The sequence below is a fragment of the Scatophagus argus genome, chromosome 4 (assembly GCF_020382885.2).
Source record: "Scatophagus argus isolate fScaArg1 chromosome 4, fScaArg1.pri, whole genome shotgun sequence".
In the NCBI taxonomy this organism is placed as follows: domain Eukaryota; kingdom Metazoa; phylum Chordata; class Actinopteri; family Scatophagidae; genus Scatophagus; species Scatophagus argus.
In genome coordinates, this window is record NC_058496.1 from 5,018,295 (window position 1) to 5,040,846 (window position 22,552).

General features: G+C 42.0%; 1 protein-coding gene across 5 annotated transcripts in view; it reads left to right on the forward strand.

Annotated features, from left to right (window-relative positions):
* LOC124058128 (RCC1 domain-containing protein RUG3, mitochondrial-like) overlaps positions 1 to 22,552 on the forward strand; it is a 286,532-nt gene that overhangs the window by 61,836 nt on the left and 202,144 nt on the right. For all 5 annotated transcript variants that reach the window (XM_046387041.1, XM_046387043.1, XM_046387042.1 and 2 more), the window contains one exon: positions 8,745 to 8,857. In XM_046387041.1, the coding sequence (XP_046242997.1) occupies positions 8,745 to 8,857 (113 nt within the window). The remainder of the gene's footprint in view (positions 1 to 8,744; positions 8,858 to 22,552) is intronic.

Consider the following 22,552-nt stretch of genomic DNA (forward strand, 5'->3'; position numbering starts at 1 on the left):
GTTTTTAGACAAACACTGGTGAATGACATTGAACGACATTGGTCTTAATGATAGCACATCTTTGGGTTACAGTAGTACAGTAAAAATAAGGCAAATCTGAAAAATAAAACAAAATTCCATGAGAGTAGTGTTGAAACATTGGATTATATAATGAATGAATGTAACCAGTGGAAAATCACAATGTCTTGGATTTCTTTACTGAAAAGAATCTCTGTCCAGGTTTTCTGAAGCGACAGCTGTGCTTCCTCTCATATGATGATGTGTTAAACAAAACACTGCCCACATGTTTGCCTTAAACTAAGTAGCCCTTAACTGCTTGGACAGACATCAGGCTATTGCACTTTATGTATTTGTTTATTTTCAAGATAAGGGGCCTCTTTTATGGATAAGCAGCTGACGCTCCCGCTCTGTCAAGCTGGGACAGGCTGAGGGAAGATAAAATAGAGTCTGTTAATCTGGTGCTGGTGAGCAGAAAGAGTGATGTTATTGACCTACGCTGGCAGCAATGTGTTTCAATTATACACTGCCATCCATTTGTCAGGCAAGCGGAGCGATGGGAGGGGGGGGACGCGGAGTTCAGGCCTAGGTTAGAGTCATTCTCCATCACTTATGATGTGTCTTTGGAAAGCACTTTAATTGAATTACCCAATTTATTCTTCAAGCAACAATGCCCTGGCCCAGACCCATGACGTGAGACAATTAGATACAAGTTTAAAATCAGGCAGTTTGCATACTTCATCTTTTCATGGTGTACACAGGAAAGGAGACAGCTAACTTACGGTGACTTACTTCCCCTCTTCATCCTGAATGAATTCTATTAATGTGAGTGGTGCGACTATCATGACGATTTTATCTTACACCTTCTCAAAGACTGACGCACAGCTTCAGTACAGTGGCAAACTCAATCGTGTGGCTCATGTGTGTTCATTCTGTGCGATTGCAACTGGTAATTTGTTGGCTGTAAATGCTTTGGCTGAGTGGGCAGTTGAGATTGTAATGTTTTGTACAGTATAAGCAACTAAAAGATAACTTCCACTGATGTCCAAGCAGTTTACCCTTGACCAATCTTGAAACTTTCTGGGATTATTGCAGTTCATGCAATCCATCATAGTCCACATCTGAAATGTGCTCTGTATGAAAATGATGGCTCCTGAGTTACACATCCAAATGTCTACATCTGTCTTCTGAAAATGCCACATGTACAAGACCAAGGTGCAGCAGTTCAGTTGAGTTTTTCTCCTTGGTTCAGTGCTACAATCTCCTAAGCAAATTTCCTTGAATATTTTCCCTGATATTTGCACATGGTTGAGTGTGATTAATTCTAATCAAGTTCAATTTATTCTGGTGGAGCATCTGGAAGAGGACTAAGTGTTGCCTTCATTCTGTTTGTGAGCTGTCTGACAAGATGGCCGGGCTGTCGATCACCTCAGCCTGCATTCCAGGTGTAGTGAAGACGCTTGTGTCAGATGCACACTGGCCTACTTGCACTCTGGCCCTCACACCTGGCTGTTCCCCAAACTCTGATTGTCATGTCATCCATTTTCACCAAGACAACAAGTCTCGCTGTCTGCTCCCACTATGCGTGTCTAATCAACAGTGTTGCTCTCCCAGTGTCTCCACAGCTCATCTTGTTAAGGGCGAAGAATAGTGGATAAAAATGTACTCTCTATAAGCATGTAATGTACACCAATTATGTTAATTTGCTGTGTTGCAGATGGCCCAGTGTTGATTGCAGCTTTAGGATCAGGAGAGGCATTTTGAAATTTGAATGTGGGTGTCACGTGACACTCATTACCGCGCAACCTCAACCAAATATCCCTTTGTCACTCGTCATCCATCTGTGCTGACTGTCTCTGACAGATAAGACTATGCAGAACTTGAGGCAGCTAAAGAGTTGCACAACAGACAGAGAAACACTATCCATTGTTTTAATTGGCAGTTCCCTGGTTAAGCTGAATTTGGCTGTGTTCTCGAGGCAGTAAGTTATCTACAGTGGCACTGATTGGGAGATAGAGGAGGAAAAAAGAGGATAACACCCTAATACAGGCTAGTTATCATACAATGAGTACACACTACAAGCTGAATAATGACAGTGAATTAAACCATTGAGATTTCCATGTGTTGTTTTGACAGTCTACCTTATTGGGATATGGATAGCTATCCACTCCTAGTGTGCTGGCTCCAGGGGCAGGAGAATCCACTCCAAATGCCAGTCCTCTATGGGAACTGTGACATTCGAAGCGTGCCAAGGTGTGCCGTGTGTTGGGAAAGCATGTGCAGTCAGCTGTAAATTCGTCATCGTCATCAACCATGATGCTCTTTGTTCTGGCTATCAAGGCGAGTCAGTTTAGCCCCCTGTCTTCTATTCGACCAGGCTAAAGTGAACCCATGCTGATGGCCAAATGAATGGAGTCCTTTCATGAAGCCATGGCTATTGAACTCTGGAGACAGAATATAGCCTTAAGTACTGCAACCTTTGTGGCAGGGGGTTCCTGCCAGGCATGATTCCTGTTTAGTGAATAAGTGGGGTAATTATGGTGCGGTTGGGGCCACGCAGCAAATGTCACCAGCAGATAAACAGTAGGAGCAACCCTTCCGTAAAGGCCTGATTTATCCACCCTGGACCTCCTGTAGCCTGCAGATGAATTAGGAGCACTTGGGTGTAAAAAAAAACAAACTAGCTCCTCTTGATTTCACCAGAGTTCAAGGATGCAGATAATTGGAGAAACAGTAGTTAGCAGATAAGGCTCCAGGTTAATCCTCAGTTGGTCACACACCAGATCGCTCATGCTGGTCTAAAAGGCAGCTGTTAATTTGATCTGTGGATGTCACGGCAAAGATGCATGAATAATATGTGCTGACGTTGTAGCGATTTCAATATTTCATGTTGAATAAAAGTTGTTTCAAGGGCTGCAGCACAAACAAAATGTGACTTCTCTATTCCTGAACTACTAATGGAAACTACAGGTGTAAAGTAATCCCTCCCTCACACTTAGGTTTTATGTGATGCTATTAGGGAGAGTGAATCTTAAACTTCTCCATTCCAAGTCCCCTCCTCTGATTATCCCTGATTGGTGGATGAAACCACATCCATTGCACTCTATTAAAGAGTGCCCACTCACGCATGACTGCAGGGCAGCCTTTATAACATCATGAGCCTGGGGAAATGGGAGAGCCGGAGAGCGTCATTCCATTACCTGCTGAAATGGATGCCCCTGTATCTCCTCCTTGATTAGCTTTGTCTCGAATAACAATGATAGCTCTAAGTGTGTCTAATTGAGGCCGGGCTCGCCCTCCCTCTCTGTGTGAAAGTGCTTACTCATTTTGTCTGTCCTTTTAATAATTACATTATCATTTTACGCCCCTGCCAGTTCCTTGGGAAGTGGGCAGGCGCTTGTGTTGAAGTGAAAGCTCATTATTGGAGCTGAATTATGTGCAGTTTATTGATCCCCATGGTGGATTATGGTGCTCTAAGTTAGTCTAGACAGAATAGTTAGCCAGATGACAGAGAGGAAACATAGAGGCCCCAAGGGAGAGATCCCGGGGCTCAGTTAGCAATTAATGCTTGCCAGGTAATGGAATTTAAGTTTACACTAAATCCACCAATGCCTTGACATTTGAAGTGCCTTATAAAAAAACATTAGCCTAATGAGACAGTCGAGAGCAGGAGAGGAATTCTTCTACACATTGTTTCTCTCCCTCGCACTCTTTCATCTTCTCATCCCGTGCAGGCACACAAATGCCTTCGATCGCTACCCTATTCTGTTACTCTAACTACTTAACACTAAAAATTCACACTGGAAAATGGTGTACAGTGATGCTTTTTTGGATGTGTGTTTTCCTCTCTCGGTAAGCCTGGAGTCAGTTTGATTGATAAGCTTTAGATGGGTTCATTTTCCCAGACAGGCTTGGCTAATCTGTCCAGTTTTAGGCTTGGTGGAAAAAAAGAGTGTGAAAGTGCTGAGTAAGAAAGCCAAGCAGGACATTCATTTCTATAAAGCAGAGGGTGCGTGTTAAGGCCATTCGTCATTATCTTGATGAACATGCCACCTAACCAACGACATCGCCTCCCTGCCACTCAAGGCCAGTGGCGATTTGTCCTTCGCTGGACATGTGAGAATTTCGGCATGAGGAGTGAAGGGATGGAATTGTGGCTCGGTATTATCTGAAATGTTTTGATTTCTAATAGTGATACATAATCTCAGTTTGATCTGCATCAGGACAATTTCTTTTTGGGAATATTTCAGTTAGTTAAGTATTAAAAAAAAGGAAAAGAAAAGACAGCCTGAGATAAGATAAAAGCTAAACCTTGATCCCCTGCAGGGAATTTGGTTGTTTCAGTAGCACAGTGGCAGAAATAAGTACTGATAAGTAGAGCAAGTAAGAGAAAAACAATAAGAATCCAAAATAGAAACTATACCAGAGCATTTGTAGACAGAATTAGGAGTAGTGGTACTTGGTGCCACAGGTACAGTTTGGTTGATAACGTTTGAATATCTAGTCCCAGTCTGGGTGTGTGGAAAGAGTTACTTTTATACAAAGTGGATTTACCTCTTAATAAAATCTGTGTTCTTCTCCTACAGCTGACAAAGATGTGTCGCTGATGTGTGTTGTTGTTTTTGTTTGGGACACACACTGATACATGCATTTTACTGGGGCAGACTGCCAGTTGCTAAACTCTACTTTAAAGGGTGGTCTTAATGAAAAATACTGGATAGTCAAGCGATGTGCTGCACCTGTTAAAGCGGCCTTGTACATCCTGGGAGCAAGACAGGGAGCCAACAACTTTACCCCGTAATGAGGCCAATATCTAACTCAAAGCCTTTCTGTTCCTTTTGTGTGGTTTACTGTGTCCTTGGCTCATAAGCCTTGATAATGTTAGTAAATACATACAGGGGCATGGATAAACTGGGCTGTAATCCACACTACCTCTAGATGGAAGAGGAAGGGAGCGATATGGGGGAGAGGGGAGGAGAGGGAAGCAGCTGATTAGACTGGTTTTACTGCTCCTCTGCCGACCTAGAAAAACACAGCAGCCCTGACCTTGCATAGCGCTGCCCTTTTATATCTAATGATCTCTGAGTACCTTAATGATACAATGTGTTCTCTCTCCCACTCTTTCCCTCCATTTTGCCTGTCCTTTCGTGCCTTTCTCCCCCATTCTCTCTCTCTTTTAGCACCCGCTCGTGCACGCACTTGCTAGTCCACACATGCACTCAAAGTACACAGCCTTGAAAAACCCAGTCAGCAGTTTGGGCTAGGAGTCTAGCAAATGAGCTGTCCTATTGAAATAGAAAGGAGAGTGCTCTGTGCTGCAGAAAATGCTGCTATGGCAAGCCTTACAGAAGAGGGACGGAGGGAAAATTACTTGTTCGGACAAAGAAACATGAGAATGTCCTTTCATTACAAATGTACCAATTTACATTAAGACGGAGCAGATTACATCCATTACTTCCATACTTTATTTCTTTTTTTTTTCTCTCATTGTCATTCATAAAACACCACTAAGTGCTGTAAGTGCTATAAGAGAGAAAAAACCCCTCCAATTCAAAAAATGCTCCATTGGTTTAAACACTCATAGTGTGGCGAGACTCCTGCAGTTTAATAGCAGCAGCACTGTCAGCTCCACCACATCAAAGATGACTAACCAACCACAGTACCTTCTTACATTCTCAAAGTGGGCTGCTTAATACTGTGTGATAGATAGTCTCCTATTCTAGCAAGAGAAATATGTTTTTAGACATGATGGATTTTGGCTGATCAGTTGGATTCAATGATAAAGCAGTCAGATACATCACAAAATCACCTGCAAATTTATAATAATACATAAAGAAAACACATTCCTTAAGTCTTCATCGTGCTTTCATGTTCCCCGCCCATTTTGTCGGTGTGTGGGGAAAACAGCTTCCACAGGCTTAAGTCATTCATTCTTGCGCCTAATTCCCTCTCTTTGACCACTTAAAGCACAAACCTCCATTTGGTCCCGGTATTCCCCATTCTCGCTCTATCCGCCCACAGTAATTAAGATTCCATTCTGCTCTGAATAGGAATGTTAAGATGGAGGGTTATCGCTGGGCTTCTGTAGGCTCATCCAATGAAACACCTATAGTGACCTCTCTGATTTACCCAATAGGGGTCCCTCCCTCCACCACCCCCCTCCTGATATCCCTCTCCCCGTTATTGCCGTCTTGTTGTGTGGTCTTCTTTTCTCTCATTACTCCCCTCGTGAAGGCCCGGGAGGTGGGTGGCAGTGTAGGAGTGGGGAGGTTGCAGAGGAGGGCTTCTGTCCCTGGATGAGTGAGTGTGGATAAGAAGTTGTTTGAATTCATAATTGTGCTCTTGTGAAGGGGGAGATTTGTAAAGCAAGGCTGGGTTCATTGTGTGGCAGTGCGAGTCCGGTGGAGGGTGCGAGCCGCTCAAAGCTAATGTAATCTACGCTATTAGAGAGGGTTAATTAGCTGCTGAACTGGAGCCTGAAGAGCAGGCAGAGAAGGAGAGACACGGAGCGAGGCAGAGAGAGAGAGAGAGAGAGAAGGAGGGCTGGCAGTAGGGATAGAGAGGTCTTCAGGGAGTCATTAGAGACTGCTTGTTGTAATACAGCCACACAGTCAATAAGGCTACTCCTCCGAGGAGCACAAGAAAGGCAAAGATAGACATGGAGGGAAAAGGTTTCACACCATGAAAAATATCTGGATGTCAGTAGCTCTGCCACTGAGTACATGTTGGGAAAACCAACACGGATTTTATGGCTTTATTTTTATCTTCTGTCTTGTACCAAAACTGAATCAAATATCCATGGAATTATACTTCACATAACACACTATCACCACTTTTTCATAATATACTATGTACTTACTTTGGGACTTGAACATTTTTTTTCCTTTTTACAACTAGTCTCAAATTATCAAGACAATCTTTTTTTTTCCTTTTCGGTGCAGTTGCATTTATTGTAGCATCATGCAGTGTGCCTTCCTGTTAGCACAGACTCTGGTGATAAACTGCACTGTTACATCAAACTGGGTGTGAAATGACACTGATTTCATGCTGTATCTTCATGTGGTTGTGATTTTCTTTTCACAGCCAAGTCTAAACACATATGAACATCTTAAACACGTGTATAGGCCTCGACACGCTGACTGAAAAGCACCTTTAATAGAATTTTAATAGCGTCCTGTGACATTACAGAGTATATGATGTTAACATGTTTGACCCTGACATGAAGAACAATTTTGGCAGTACTTATAATATAATGTATTATGTCTAAACTTGGTAAAATGTTAATTGTGACCATGCTTGCGCTGTTTTTTAAAGGTACTGAACAAGTCTTGAAACATCTTGAAGGACAGAAACTGAAATATTTTTTGCACAGTAGCATCAGCTGAATATGACTCAGCATGAGTTGTGCATCTTGTCAATAATTGGCAATACACACGTTTAAAATCAAAGACAGACATGAAATCAAATCAGGTCACATTTGTCAGAAAATCACTTCAGTCTCACACTGGATGTTTTAGCACAGCTTTAACGTTTAACATCTAACGATCCTTTCAGTGACCCAAAATGTCAAACAGTTCCTGGATGTTAGTTAAATGTGCTGTGGTTCAGGGATGACCTACCCAAACGCAGAAGCTCTCAGCCTATTAAATGCCATTCTAGACTTTAATGACACACATTTATTGAAAGCAATTCCAAGATACAAGATTGTTGATTATTGATTTCTTGGAAATGATATGAAACTGTGAAACAACTAAATTGTCACAGACATTATTTGAATTACGGAAGTAAAATCCAAATGAAAACAGATTTGATCTTGAACCTGCTTTCATAATGGCCTGTCTGACCTTTTCTGCTCAGTCTTTTTTTTTTTTTTTAAATCCTTCACATTGTTGTGCATGTGGAAACTATAGCCTCAAAGTAGCACCAGTGAAGCTCTGCTGGATGCTAGCAGTCTATTTGTATTAATCACTGTGTCCTCTAGTAGTCCATCCCGTCCTGGGTCTGTTGTCGCTCTGAGCAAAACTTCACTTAAGATGGGTAGTTAGTGCAAGTTCCCTTGGCATTTTAATGCAGATTAATTACTTTCCCTGGCCCAAGCAATCCATTTTTGTTTGTTTGTGGATGTTTTTAGCTTTTTCTTGACCTTGAGGTGAAGAAAGAGAGAAAGAAAAAGAGAGGAAGGGAAAAAAAGCCCTTCACAGTAGACTTATACCCTCAATTTAATAGCCGAGTGAGGTGTTTCTCCAGCATCATCAGATCAATGGAGAGTAAATAGCCCACACTTCTTGTTTCACAGTGCAGTATTGATCTTTTCCTCAGCCTCGGCTTCCCTTTCCCCAGCATCTCGTGTCTTTCAACCCCTGGGACTGTGCTGATTGCCATAGATTGGACAAGCTAACAAGCGCATGATGAGGAACCAGGCTTTCTTTTCTTCTCACGGGCTGTTTCATTTTTTCTTTGTGACACTGGCATGAACACACACAGACAGACCGACATACACACAGGGACTTAAAAACATCAGATCTGCACAGCTCAGCGTCATAAAGGAGTATGCTCTTTCTTTCTTGTTCCCTCTGTTGTTCACGTTGTTCTGTCTTCATCTACACCGAGAGGATCTGCTGTAGCTGCGCCTGTCTTTGGGATGTTTGCCATCTTGCTGGAGTGTACCAACTTATCTACAGAGTAACTCAGAGGTACAGTGTGTTTCTTCACCTCACTGGGAACTTTATTTATTTATTTTTTTCCAGCTGGCACCGCGTTTGTTCCAGAATCTTCCATCATCTCTGAAAATATCTCAAGTGGCCTGCGGAGAGCGACACACTCTGTTTGCGCTGGGGGACGGCAGCGTGGCGGCATGTGGGTAAGTTCAGTGTCAACGCAGCAGACAGTTTGCCGAAGTCCAGACCTGAGGGGAATAGGAGGAGAGATGAGAAGGCAAACCCCTCCCCATGTGCCCCAATCCCTGGGATATTAATGCATAAGCAAATTAGGGTCAGAGAAAAGATCGAAAGGTTGTGTGCATGTGTGCGGGGCCCACTGACTAGAAATCATTTGGGTATTTAAACTTTGCCTTTTCTGTATGTGTGCGTGTGTGGGTGTGTGTTTGCACGAGTGTGCACACATGCTTGTGTAAGCGTGTCTCCTCATTCATGTTCAGCATGCAAAGTTGTAATAAATCTTGTTCAGTGTGGGTAAAAGAGCTTCATGTGCTGCCGGGTGGCTCAGGATCAATATGGAGTATGTTTATTGAATCCAATAGTTGAGTTTGTGGAGAAGGCGAATAACCCAGCTGAAATAAGTGATCAGATGTGCTTTTAAGGCTCATTACCAGCCTGTTGGGCATATAGATCTGCTTTTAAACAGCTCTCTGGATTGGACAAGTTTATGCTTGAAAACAGCCAACATGATATACTGGCACATTTCTGCATTGTGCTTGATTATCTACTTAGCATTTCTAGGATTTACTTTTTTCCTCCACAAACTTTAAATGACTTCATTTGGAACTTGTGTTTTTATTTAACTGCATAAATGGTGATGTGGTAATGAAATTAGCTTTTTTTATTTTTTTGTCTTTAGGGTTTTTGTTTTAAAGGCTGAAAATTAAGAAAAATGGATTGAGGGAAATTTGAATGATATTTTGTTACACTGTTATCTCTCATTTCTTCCAGTCTCTTTTTTGTTATATTTAAAACATATTAATTCTGATAGGAAACGTCAGTCATCATAATGAAAATGAATACCAGTAGCCGTGTGTGCGCGCATGGCGCTGTGAATTATTCCTTATAATAAAGTTAGACAATTAATTAACATTAATGTTTTTAGTACTAATAATAAGGGATCATGCACTCTAAATGTATAGAGATAGTTTAGTGTTGATTGACTTTGTGCAATCTTTTCATTATTTCCTGAAAGGTGAGTTGATGGCGTGCTGAGTCATGTGAACCTATAGGCTAATACAAACCAAGACAAGACGAGTCACAACCTAAAGACACAGTGATTGTGTTTAGCAGTAAATTCACTTGTTTGATTTTACTAAGTTTGTTCTGACAGCTTTAGTTTCTGTTCACTCTTCCAAGTTCAAAATAACACCTACTGATATTGTCACTAAAGTAATCAATACCAGGAGGTAATCACAGTTACCTGTTATTTACAATCTCTTCATCAAATTTACTCCCAGTTAACACACACACACACACACACACACACACACACACACAAAGGCTTGCATGCTTACTTATATTTCTTCCCCATTCCTCCCTCTCTTCTTGGCTCCCTGTGTTTGCATGTGATATTTTAGGCGACTCTGGGAGGGATGACAGTTCTAACTAGGCCTATTAGGTAACCCTCAGGGTGCCCTCAGCACTGATTTGAGCACCATTAATTTTCTATTATGGAGTGCTAAAGATGTGCCCCTGCACAGTCATTCACCTGGCTTATTGAGTCTCGCACACACCAATTGTGGACTTTTCCAGGGCAGTGTTGCTGAAGGTTTAGTTCGACCCCTCTGGGGAGCTAATTTATTATTTGCAGATATTGATCTGGCGGGGTAGGCCAGCCAAGCCGTGGCCGATGTTGACTCTACTCTGGCCTGTGGCGACTTTAACCCTTTCCGGACTGATGCAGACACACACTAGATGGATGGTCAGTGGCTGTTAGAACTCGGCTATCAGCAGTTGTTCCAATTCCTTTGCTTGTTCAATGGTTCATTTATTGAAATGAGGAACTGAGGGAAGTGATTTTCAGTAAGGAGAGGATAGATTTTATCTTTCTGGATGTGGACCTTGTTTTTTTTATTCTTTGCAAACCGAAAAAATAAACAGACACGCTTGCACACAGACACACATCCACACACACTCATACACACACTGTCTGGTCTGTCCAAGGGAAATAAAATCACAGTTAAGAGGAAGGAAAACAAATTTAGAAGGTCAGACAAAACATTTATCAAGCTGTGTGTGTCTGGTGGGTAAATAGCAGAGGGACAGTAAAGGGCATGACTCTGAAACCACCAGATAACCACAGCAGATCATCACGCACAGTCTCAAGATTCACTGCTGAAAACGGATATTTCTCAGAGGGCTGCCTTCAGACCATTTGCTAATATTCTTTCTCTTGTATTGCTGTTTTATTTTGGACATAAAACCGAGTTATTACAGCATATATACCCATGTGACTAAAACGAGAGTTATCATGGAGAAAGGAAGAAAAGAGAGAAATATAAATAACTTAAAAAATAAAATAAATAAAATGCAGCAGTGTGCTTAGTGGAAAAGTCTACATAGGACCAATATTAAAGGGACGTTTCAGAGGCAGGACACTTACGTACTTTATGTTGGGCATTTTGCTGTATGGTTCTTGTTGAACGCCAGGCTTATTACCAGATCATTTTTAATTTAAAGGATCCCGTTATTTAGTAAGAGAAAGACAGAGGGAAAAAAATGCTGTTGAAGTTGATGTTTATGTTGAACATGCTGAACTTGAAAAACAGACATTTTTGCTTTGCAAAAATATGAAAGCCGACTTAAACTGGGGCAAATTTCCAGCAGCAGGCATCTTATCGCACCTCTCCAATTTCCACCATACAGCTATTGAAGTCTTACAGTGGAGTCATTTGGTTATTTATTAAGACATATTGTATAAACAGCAGCAAACTGTACTTATAGTTTCAAGCTGAACCGAAGCTCAGTCCTATGCTATGATGTAATAGAAAATAAGTTGAGCTGAAACCCGGGCTTCACAGAGGGATGTTACTGGAGGGAACACGGACATTGCATTAAATAAAATATCCAGATGTGGTTTTTGTTCATATGTGTATAAAGCTGGGATACGTCCCTAGAGAGGTCGTCAATGCTATTGATGTTCTTATCCTTCACAAACACAGTATCTCTCTCGCTCACCAACACACACACACACACACACACAAAGAAATTTTTATGCCCAGGGACCAATAAGTTGCATCCCGCAGGCCTCCTCAAGGCCTTGCTACATCCTCAGACCCCGCTTGGCCCGTCCCAACCCTAATTGGTATTTAATGCTCTCGCTGAACCTCAGAGGTCAAACAGAAGTGTGTGTGTGTGTGTGTGTGTGTGTGTGTGTGTGTGTGTGTGTGCGTGTGCATGCGTGTGCGTGCATGCGTGTGTGTGTAGGTGCTGAGCCAAGTTTGTCACAGGGGGTGTTACCAAGAAAGGGCAAAGGGGAAAGCTACACATTGCACAACTATGAGGGTGTCCTGTGATGACTGCAGGGTACACTGAGTAGAGTGTGAATGATGATGGATGTCCAGAGACGAATTATGGAGGATAATAGACCACCATTTTCCTTTATATTGGTTGTTATGATAGCATTTTACCTGGTCTTTATGGTCTAGAAGATAAAATAAAGGTCAGGAAATTTCCCAGGGATGAAAGTGCCTCTCACCAATCCAAATTTGTCCATACTCCGTCTGCAAAGACGATTTCATGGTTGACAAGCCTGTCTCTTGTTGAATTTGGCATAACCTCAGAAGTTGGCCCATATTCATCTTCCATATTCATGTGAGTCACTGAAACAAAGGTGGAGGTCAGAGAGAAGACATCGCTGATGAGGAAACATGGTGGACTGGATTTTCCCCTGTTTTGCTGTGTAGTTTCTGCTAATGCTGTTATGAAAGAGTGGGCAGTCCGCCCGTGGAGCCCTGACAGGGAGGAAGACAGAGGGAGGAAGCCACCTCATGTTCCCTTTGTCTCGTTCCATGCCACTTGCAAAACTCAATTGTCTGCCTCCTGCCAAAGACCACAATCTGTGGAGATGGTCCTCGCAGCTGTCTATATTCAGGCAGAGGAAAGGAAAAGGAAAGAAAAGAAGATTGCAAATAAAGGTGCAGGGGGCTGAGATACATGAAATGTGGATAAATAAGATATTATCCTTTTGTGATGTCTCTGGCACATCATTCAGTGTCTCATCTACCAGATCAGTCTGCTATGAATAACCCAGCTCCGGGTGGGGTTGCTTTTTTCTGCTGTCTTTAAATATGTTATTATCAGACGTGATCTGCTCTCAGCTGCTCGAGATAAGTCCAGCAATCTGGACAAGTCCAGAAAGATTGAAAATGAAGAGGCATGCCTCGATTGAACATAAACAAAGTGTGAAATTTAGCTTCCAGCTTTGTTTATTAAAAATGGTACATGCTCTTGGTTTATCATGAATAATGAGTTTTTTTTTCATTGGATTTACTTCCATTACGGAGCTTTGGAACCTGTGCCATTGCAAATTGCTCTATATGTAAAAAGAGTAAATGTGGTTCTAAAGCAACACAGTTGTCAATAAGCATCAAGCAGCTGCCACTGACGTGCCTGCTGTCTCATCAGTAATCAGGCCAATCTGTTTTAGCAGAAAATGGCCATACACGGCACAACATTGATGCAAATGTCTCATTTCAACTTCATGGTGCCTTGAGAAGGCAAAGCAAATCAGCAAATGTTCATGAATTTGACAGCAGAAGCGTGGAAATTCTATGACAACTAGTTGGATTCGGTGTGCTGAGTGCCAGCACTTTGCATTAAGTTGCACTAAGCACTAATTGGATGCTACCTGGCTCTACATCACTAGCAGCTCTGAACAGGATCAGGATCTGGCTCTGACTAACAGCAAGCTCTCTGGTGCTGCTGGCTGATTACCCTTAGCAAAGGGAAAACCGAAGCGATGATGAGAAAAAAATCCCTTCTCTTCTCTCGCACAAGCCTTTGGCCCTGTTGGCACTCTACTAGCTTTTTGATTTTTCCTGATGTCCCTGAAATTGATTTTCAGCCATGATTATCCCCCCCCCCCCACCCCTCTCTGAGGATAATCAAAGATTGTGAATAATTGCTGCAGTATGACTGTACAGTGGGGAATAAGAAGAATAGTGGCTACTTCCCCTTGCTGTCATCTGTGGGGTAATTTTAGCTGAATACTACAATATGACTTCACAACATACTTCTCAAATGGTTCCCAGTTGTAAGCATGACACCACTTGTTTCACTGGATATGCCTAATAAAATCCAACCTAAATTCGATAATGACACAACATAACATGATGTCACAACTTCGGAAATCTCTCTGACTTTGCTTTGTCATTGAAAACTGTTATTTAGACAGCATGTAATCACTCGCTATTTTTCTTTTGGCTTCAAGATAAAAACAATGAAGGCCAAACTCTTAGAAATAAATGACTTCTCTTATCCTAGCTGATTCATACACAGCTGAATCAACCATGGAAAGAAAAACTTGATGTCCTCTGCTGCTACACAAGCTTGACAACACATCAGCTCTCGGTAACATTTCCCCTGCTTAATCTTGCTGTCATTGATTTGAAAACATCCTGAGGAAGTCGCTTTGTGCTGTTACTCCCGGCTGCCTCCTGTGAGAGAGACATCACCATCCTGGAGCCACCCTTTTGTGCCACAGTGAAAGATGGTCTCTCGTTTAACGCCGGAATGTAACCAGTGTTTGCGAGCGGAGAAACAGATTGATTAGAGGGCGAGGGAAGATTAATAAGCTGCACAGACCAGTTATGACACCCATTGTTTCACACATGCCCTGCAGAGGTGTGCCTCCCAAAATGCATCATTGGGTAAAATATTGACCTAAAGCATATCATTACTCTCTTTCTCTTATGTGCTTGTGTTGCTCTCATAAGGAGGCTTCTAAACAGTAATAAACTGTTCTCACCCGTCTTCTATTTTTCGCCAAACTGCACCAGATCCTGTAACAAAAAGTGTACTGTATGCTGAAACAGGTGCAGACAATAACCTTGAGCGGTGGCTGACACTCCTCAGTATCACATGATCACAAGATTATTAAATTCTGCTGGCTTGTTCTGTGGAAAGAAACCCTGTGAAAACAGCAGCTGAGAACAGGGGGAGCCCTGTATAGGAGTAAATGAAGGAAAAGCAGAGCAAGGATAAATTCTCAGTCGATTTTTTTGTCTGTTAAACGCTCCATTGATACCACGACTTAGCCAGAATTTTTTTTATTATGTGTTTTGTGTAGACTGTAGTTTATCAATAGAAAATAACCTGTATTTATTTATAGTTCATTTATTCATTAATTTATTTATTTGTTATCCGTTATCTGGCCTCAGTGTCAGCAAGCTTCTCCCTGAGTGTGTGCAGTTGAAAATTTTACGCTGAGTCTGGATTTTTGGTTTTGAGACCACAGTTTGTGTGAGCACTGGTCCTTTGAATTGTGTTTACGGTGAGGAACTGGAGCGACCTGGTTACTTTTCTCTGTTGTACACAATCCTAAATGAAGACATATTGCAGTCTGAATCGAAAACACCTAACGTGTTCTTTAACATTAAATAACACGTACGGGATTGACATAAAGGGAAATGCTGTAAACGAGACATAAAAACAGGCAATTAGATTCATAGATTGTACGCATACTCTTAAGTGCAACATTGGACATTAGCCAGCTGTAACTGATACATGACGAACATTCAAACATTAGCGGACTTGTGAGAGCTGCTCAGCTCAAGCGTACCTTGTTCAAAAGTAGGTGAGGGGAAGTGGGGATAGACGGACCGCTGACAGAATACTGGAAACAGGGAATACACTTGAACGTTTCATAGACAAAGTGAAATCTCTGCTCAAGAAAATAATGCTAATGCAGTGTTCTTTTAAGGTATTGTAATCATGACAGACAATTGGATTAATCTGCCATTTTCACCATCGACTTCTTTTAAATGCTGTCATGGGTGGGAAAATAAAGCTTTGAACAATAGCAGTCTTTAACACAAAATAATTTAAGTGCTAATGGCATTTTTGTATGAAGAGTAAAGTGTATTCCAATTAGTCAAATGGCAATGCTTGATGTTATCTGAAATTAGCTTTCATGTGAGATTTTCTACTCTTGTTTTTTTTTTTTTTTCTTTTCTGTTACTTGCTGGAGGCATGGCTTTGTTCCCCTCTCTATTTAATTTGCTGCCAACCTGTTTTATTTATTTCTGTGGTAGCAGAAACTGCCTTTTGACCTTGATGATTGCGAAAAAGTAAGTGAATTGAAAAGGCATTGATACCCAGAATTCAGTGGGCTGGTGCACAAGGTTATTCATCTTCTTACCTTGGTGCGGTTTCAGTTTTGCAGTGGTCAGATTTTAGTTCCCGCTTTGCTGTTTTCATTATCTTAAGAGGGCAGAGGAGAGCTTTTTGCCAGCGACCTTATAAACTTCAATTTCCAATTTGGTACACCAGCACATAGATACCCCCTGCCACACACACACACACACACACACACACACACACACACCATCTGCAATAGAGACATTTCCCCCTCTCACCACACATAAACACATAGTTATACTGAAGGCAATCTCCATAACATGCTATAAGTGACCATTTTGTGCTTTGGAGAAACATGGACACTGCATTTCAGCCTCCAATCAATCTCGACTGTCAGTGTCAACAGTTTTTTTGAGCTCTATAAGAGAGAATTACTTTATTTCCTGGTAAAAACAAAACTTATGTTGTAGTGAACACAAGGAACCTGGACAAAGCGATTTATTACACATACAGAGTATTGGGAGCCTCTGCAACCATACATATATATGCTTTTGTTTTTTGTTTTTTTTTAAAATAACAATCTATGTTTCAGATGAATGTAAGATGACTGATTTCCAGGTTTCACTCGAGATATGCCTTGTTTTACAGCTCATCTCCCTCTTTAATCTCTGTCTCCCAGTCTTACGTTTACATCTTTCTGTCACACACACACACACACACACAGTACAACCATATCACTTTGGACACCTGTAAAATATGGAAGTAATGATGTCTACAGTGGATGAATGGCTGAATGAGCCTGCAGTAGGGCTATATAGTACCGTGTTCACCTTGGGGTCACTCATTCGATTCAGGTGCTGCTCGGTAGTGATCAGAAATAATTTCCATCTAATGGCTGAGTAGAAGCGAAGGAACCTTACAAAAAGCATCTCAGTGGTCCCTGAGCTCTTGGTTTCCTTCATAATACAGAATAAACCATTAAACCCGCAACTGTTTTCTATACCTGCTGCTGTAGCGCACACATCTGTTAGTCTTTTTGTATGAGTGAGTGTGTCACTGACAACGCAGGGTGAGTGAGTTTATCTTGTGCTTTTTATCATGGTGACAGATCATGTGTTTATGGCAGTACTGCACCTTTTTCTCTCTCTATTGTACTGTTGGCAAACATTTCTGTTTGTTGGAGATGAGTTTTTTTCCTTCTAGCTACTGAGCAGACATGTCAACACTTAAAGATGACTCTCCGCAGGTAACCGTTAGTCCACTGCAACAAAAGATTTCGTTGTCGTAACACATTTCCCACACTGTGTAGGCTTATGAAGGTCCATCTACCATAGTTGGTCCCCTGTCACACTACAGTTCGCGTTTCAGTGGCATCACAGTCCACACATCCAAGTCATCATCTGTTGCCAAAAAATATCACATTGTTGTCTATTAGAAATGTAAATAGGCCAGTTAAATACACACTATAAGAGGCTGAGAATTAAAAACAATCCAGAATTGGATTTGCAAACGTTTCACACAATGCTGATATAGAAATAAATCATCCATCATCATCATCAATTTTATTGGTTTTTTTCTTTGCTATTATTCAGTAGTGTTTGTTACAGATAATTCCATGTTATTTACCCATTGTGAATCTTGAATTCACAGTTATCCCATTTAAAGTAACTTGTGTATAACTACAGGCTGAAAAATAGAATATTTTGAGTTGTGTATGCAGTGAACTGTCCTCTGTGTACGCTGGATGAAAGAGAGGTAAGGGGGCTGCAGGGTGAGCTATAAAAGAGAAGCTGATTTGGGCTCCCTGGTGTTTCAGTGTTTTCTCTGCTGCCCTTTCAAGCTTAGAGAGGCCCAGTGGGGGCTGGAGTGTGTGAGGCTGGAGTGCAGGGAGCACGGGGCACTGTGTAGGCCGAGGCTCAGCATCTGCCAGCCCAGACTGTCCGTGGTTTGTTCCTTTTCCAGCACATTCTTATGTAATTATCTGCGATAAACTCCTCTGCAGTCAAGCCACAAATCCACGTCAGTGCCCTGGCTTACCGAACAACTCTGAGAAAGCCACACGCACAGACCTCGGCCTCGAAGCTGCATGAAGGCTCACACACACACACACACACACACAGAGACACAAATGTGCATTCTCACACACCTACCCACACTTAGATTTACACAAACAAAAGTTTGGGCTGCAGTGTCAAGTGGGTTTCGTGTTTTGGAGCCAAAGGAGGGAGAATATAATCCAGGCTGCCACATTGACACTCAGCAGAGTTCAGCAGACTTCAGTGGTTCCTGTCGTGCCCAGCACTTTCCCCTCTCAACACTAAGTTCCTCAAAGTCCCCATGACAAAGAACCTGCTGATACCCTGTTCTTTGCCAGAATCGGCACTACAAGAAGTCCTGCCTCTACTTCCTGGCTGTGAACAACTTTGACTGCTCGACGCTCAACAGTCAGTTTTGTTTTGTTCAATACATTATGACCTCCTGTTGTGTCTTTTCTATCGCTTACCTCGGAGACATTGTTTATATCATTATAATTAGCCGTCCATGCATACGCATTGTTAAGATAATCATATTTTGTACCATATTTTGCTACAAATTGGGGCACAAAAATGAAGAACAATGGCCTGGTTTTGAGTTCAAAGAAATAATAACCATATTATTCTCTTGCCATGTTTTTTTACAAGGGTTCTTGGATCTTCGTTTTGCTGTGTATTATCTAGTCTGATGCCAGCAGAACAGGGGCAGGGGATGACAATGGAGTGGTGTATTGCGGAAGACTGAAGGCTGTGCCAGCAGGATAAGAGAGAGTGAAAAACAGAGGAGGGTGGGGGTTTCATTAGCATAACTAGCGGGATGCCCAGAACCTTTCTGGAGTGGCATGTTTACGGCACCAAGCTTGGCAAGAGCACACTCATTTTATAGGGTTTATTAAGGAGACAAGGGGAGGCACAAGCAGGATTTGGGATATTGTCTGTGTGTGTGTGTGTGTTTACATGTTTGTGCTTGCATGCATGTGTGTGCAAGTGAGCGTCTGCTTTTATGTGTGCGTTCGGCTGTTTTGTTTGCATGTGTGGGGTCTGAGAGAAGGCGTGCCTGGTTTCAGTGGCTGTGCGGCGGCATCTAGCCCAACTGCTTCTACATGTTTGTATTTTGGCTTAAGTGCCCTTTAAAAGCAGCGAAATAGAAAGTGCATTCATAAGCCAATCCTCAAGAATGATCCCATTTCAGGGGAGCGGAGAATGAGGCTCTTTGTTGTGCTCTGGATCCTTTCATCTCTCTGAGGTCATTTTCACAGAGCAAACAGGGAGACTCATTATCAACCTGCACCTGAGAGGTCAAAACCTGAACTCTCCCCCTCCCTTTCTCCTGTTCAGCCCACCCCCAACCCCTCAGTCGTGCCTCCGCTCGCTGCTACCCCTGGTCCGCACTCGGGTTTATTAGCGCAGAACATCTTTTCCAGTGACTGAGCTTGCCCTTATTGTCTACAGCGGTCAGGGTCAAGTCAAGGGCGCTCAGCCTAGATTGGAATCATTTGTCACATGGTCCCAGACTGGAGCTGATTTCAGCAGAGGCCAGGGTGAGGTACACAGCGGTTCCAACACCACCTCTGACACAGGGAGCAGCAGAGAGCAGCCACCGGACTACGCAGATGGCCTCAACATATTACACAGCCACTGCTTGCCAACAAAAGAGCCCCTCCTCTTCCCCTTTTTTGCTTGCAAATTTAAGGGAAATGAAATGGGAGACTGGATTGAGAACATAAATGGAACATGCTCTCTGGGTTGTCAGGACATAGACCTCCAAGTGTGGAGCTGTTTCTGGTACAGAGTCTGCAGTCCAAAATTGCCTCACAAGTAACCATGATAATGGCTGCACCTTTTAAGTTAGGAAGGAAAAAAAAACATTTCCAGTAGAGGACTTATTCCTTAAATCATGTGAACTGTGCAAAGTGTTGCAATTTGGTCCGGGAGCTCTGGAAAGGTTTCTTTTTTTTTCCCTTTCCACCTCTCTTCATGGTCAGCAGGAGCTTGCATGAACAATGGGTCGTGCTGAGGTAGCATGTGGAAAATGACTTTAATACACCATATAGAATGGCTTATTGCTTTGGTCAATAGGACTGCAGTGAAGATGGTGTATCCCGCCGCTTGGGAAGGTTAGACCTGTCAAAGGGCCACAGTGACTGATACCCAGACCCTGCTTATGAGGTCCGTAATGGGTGTGCACGTGTGTATGTGTGATGGTGGTGGGGTGCTGACTGACAAGCAAAGTTATAAAGGTTACATATGACACACGCCCTGCCATTAAGCCTTAGATTAGTCCATATTTTTTTCTTACTTTCATTTCTAAGGCTATTTCATACATGGCACAACAAGATGTCAAGGTGGCACTAAAAGTGCTGCGGCATGAAAAACTGTGAAATAACAAATATTAACAGAACTCTGAATCAAATAAACAATATGTTTTCGGCAACCGTCTGAAGAAAAAAAATATTGTGGAAATACTGGAAAAACAAGGGGAAATGAAAGATTGAGCATCAGGGCATTTTAGCTTGTTTTCCCTCAGAGAGGGCAAGTGTGGAGGTGAAGGTCACAGAGAGACTAAGCACACAGCTCATAAACAGCACAGCTGGAGGAATCATTGAAATATAGCCCTTTGTTTTCTCTGGGCCGTAATTGGCCCTAGAGCCTTCTTCCCCTTCCCCGCTCTCTCTGTTTCTCTCTCTCTCTGTCTCTTTCTCTGCACGTGTTTTGCACCAGCGTGGTGCAGTTTAGAGACCCAGACTGCAAAGGCTAATGACTTTGGGGTTAAAGGGCACACCTGCGGTCACAGCAACAATGCACAATACAATAAATACAGAAAAATATAAACAAACATACTGGGAAATAACAGTTGTAGGTGTACAGTGCTCCTTCCCCCCCACACAGGGTTTTTTTTTTGGTTAACTGAAACTGTGATTAATACAGTGATAATATTGCAAGATTTGATTATTTTTTTTTGTATTATAGGTCAAGCAATATCATTTCAGCTTATTTTTCCAAATTGAAATTGATTGAAGGTCATTCGTAGGTTGAGTTTTTAACACCACACGAGAGGCAAAGAAAATACTAATTTCAGTGCTGTCAGAGGTCAGCTATATTTTATTTAAAATGTTCTACTTCTACAAAACAACGTGACATTGTTCTTATAGTTGGTCATGTTATGTAAAGCAGCTAAATGTTACTCTTGGTGCCCTTTTCATAATTTTGTCAGGCAATAGTCTGTCTAGCTAGAGGTCAGCTTACCTATTTTTATTTTTTTTAAATTGTAATTCAATCACCATACAGGGTCAGTCCAAAGCACGTGATCCAGGCCCAGGAACGCCCACCAAGTCAGTCTCAACAGATGTCGAGGTCACCAACCACTGTGGTATTCTGCATGCGTGTGTTCAGATACTCCCATAATAGCAAAGCTAACAGGTCAGAGGGAAAAGAAGGAGCATGAATAACTTTACAGGCAATTAAAGAACTGAACACAAGACATGCATTTTTCAGACTCACACGCGTATGCAGCTTCAATTCAGTCTTCAGTTTGACATTTAATTCAAACAATTATTAACATAACCATATTAATACAGAAATAAAAATATTATTAGTAATTTGATGCTGTTACTTTATTGTCAGAGAATGTCTGGAATACTTCTTGCATCACAGCAGCGTTATTTGCATAACAAGACAACAAACAAAGATACATACATTTAGAATAATCACAATCACAGAGGACTGTATTCAAAGCCCTTCAGCGGACATTCGATCTGGGCTTAAGCTGCGTATTTAATTCTAGGATTGACTGGTGAGTACTTCAGTCTAACTTAATTAAATCCTGTACCTCCAATTTGATGGTAACAGTTTGTATTCACTGTTGAAGACATGGTTAGGATCAGAGACAGTGTTGTTGGCCAGCCTTAATACTTTATGGTAGAGTAATTTATAGCTTCTGAGTAGTGTTGGCCTACAGTCCAGGAGCAGATTTTCTGCTGATTTTCTTTCTGAGAATTCTGGACATAGGAAAGGAAATTTGACTTTCATTCAGGCCTGTCAATATTGATACAGTAGATGGGGCCATGTCTTTTTTTTATTCTTGTAATCAAATGCCTGCACTCACAGCATGCTCATTTTCATTAAGTTGACAGTGGTAGAACACCTCTTGAGGGATTAGCTCTGGAAGACGGCTGTCGCTCCTCCTGACTGGAGGCCTGAGATCCCTGAGTAGAGAGGAGAAAAAACAGTATCAGATCTAGCCTGAGATAGCAAAGCTTTGCTGTATAATTACCATGTTAACCCAGATGATTCTCTCTGATCTCTGCAAACACGAGGGCGCAGGCCCCGCCAGACCGGCTTAGGCACGGATCTGTCACAGTGCACTGTGGGACACTGGATGTATGTTAGCTTGCTAGTAATAGGACTTTTGGTGTGATCTGCATATGCTTTATTTTAAAACCCTTGTGTGTTTTAGTGCACGCAGTTAGTACAGGCGCTTACATTTTCAAACCCCAGAAATGT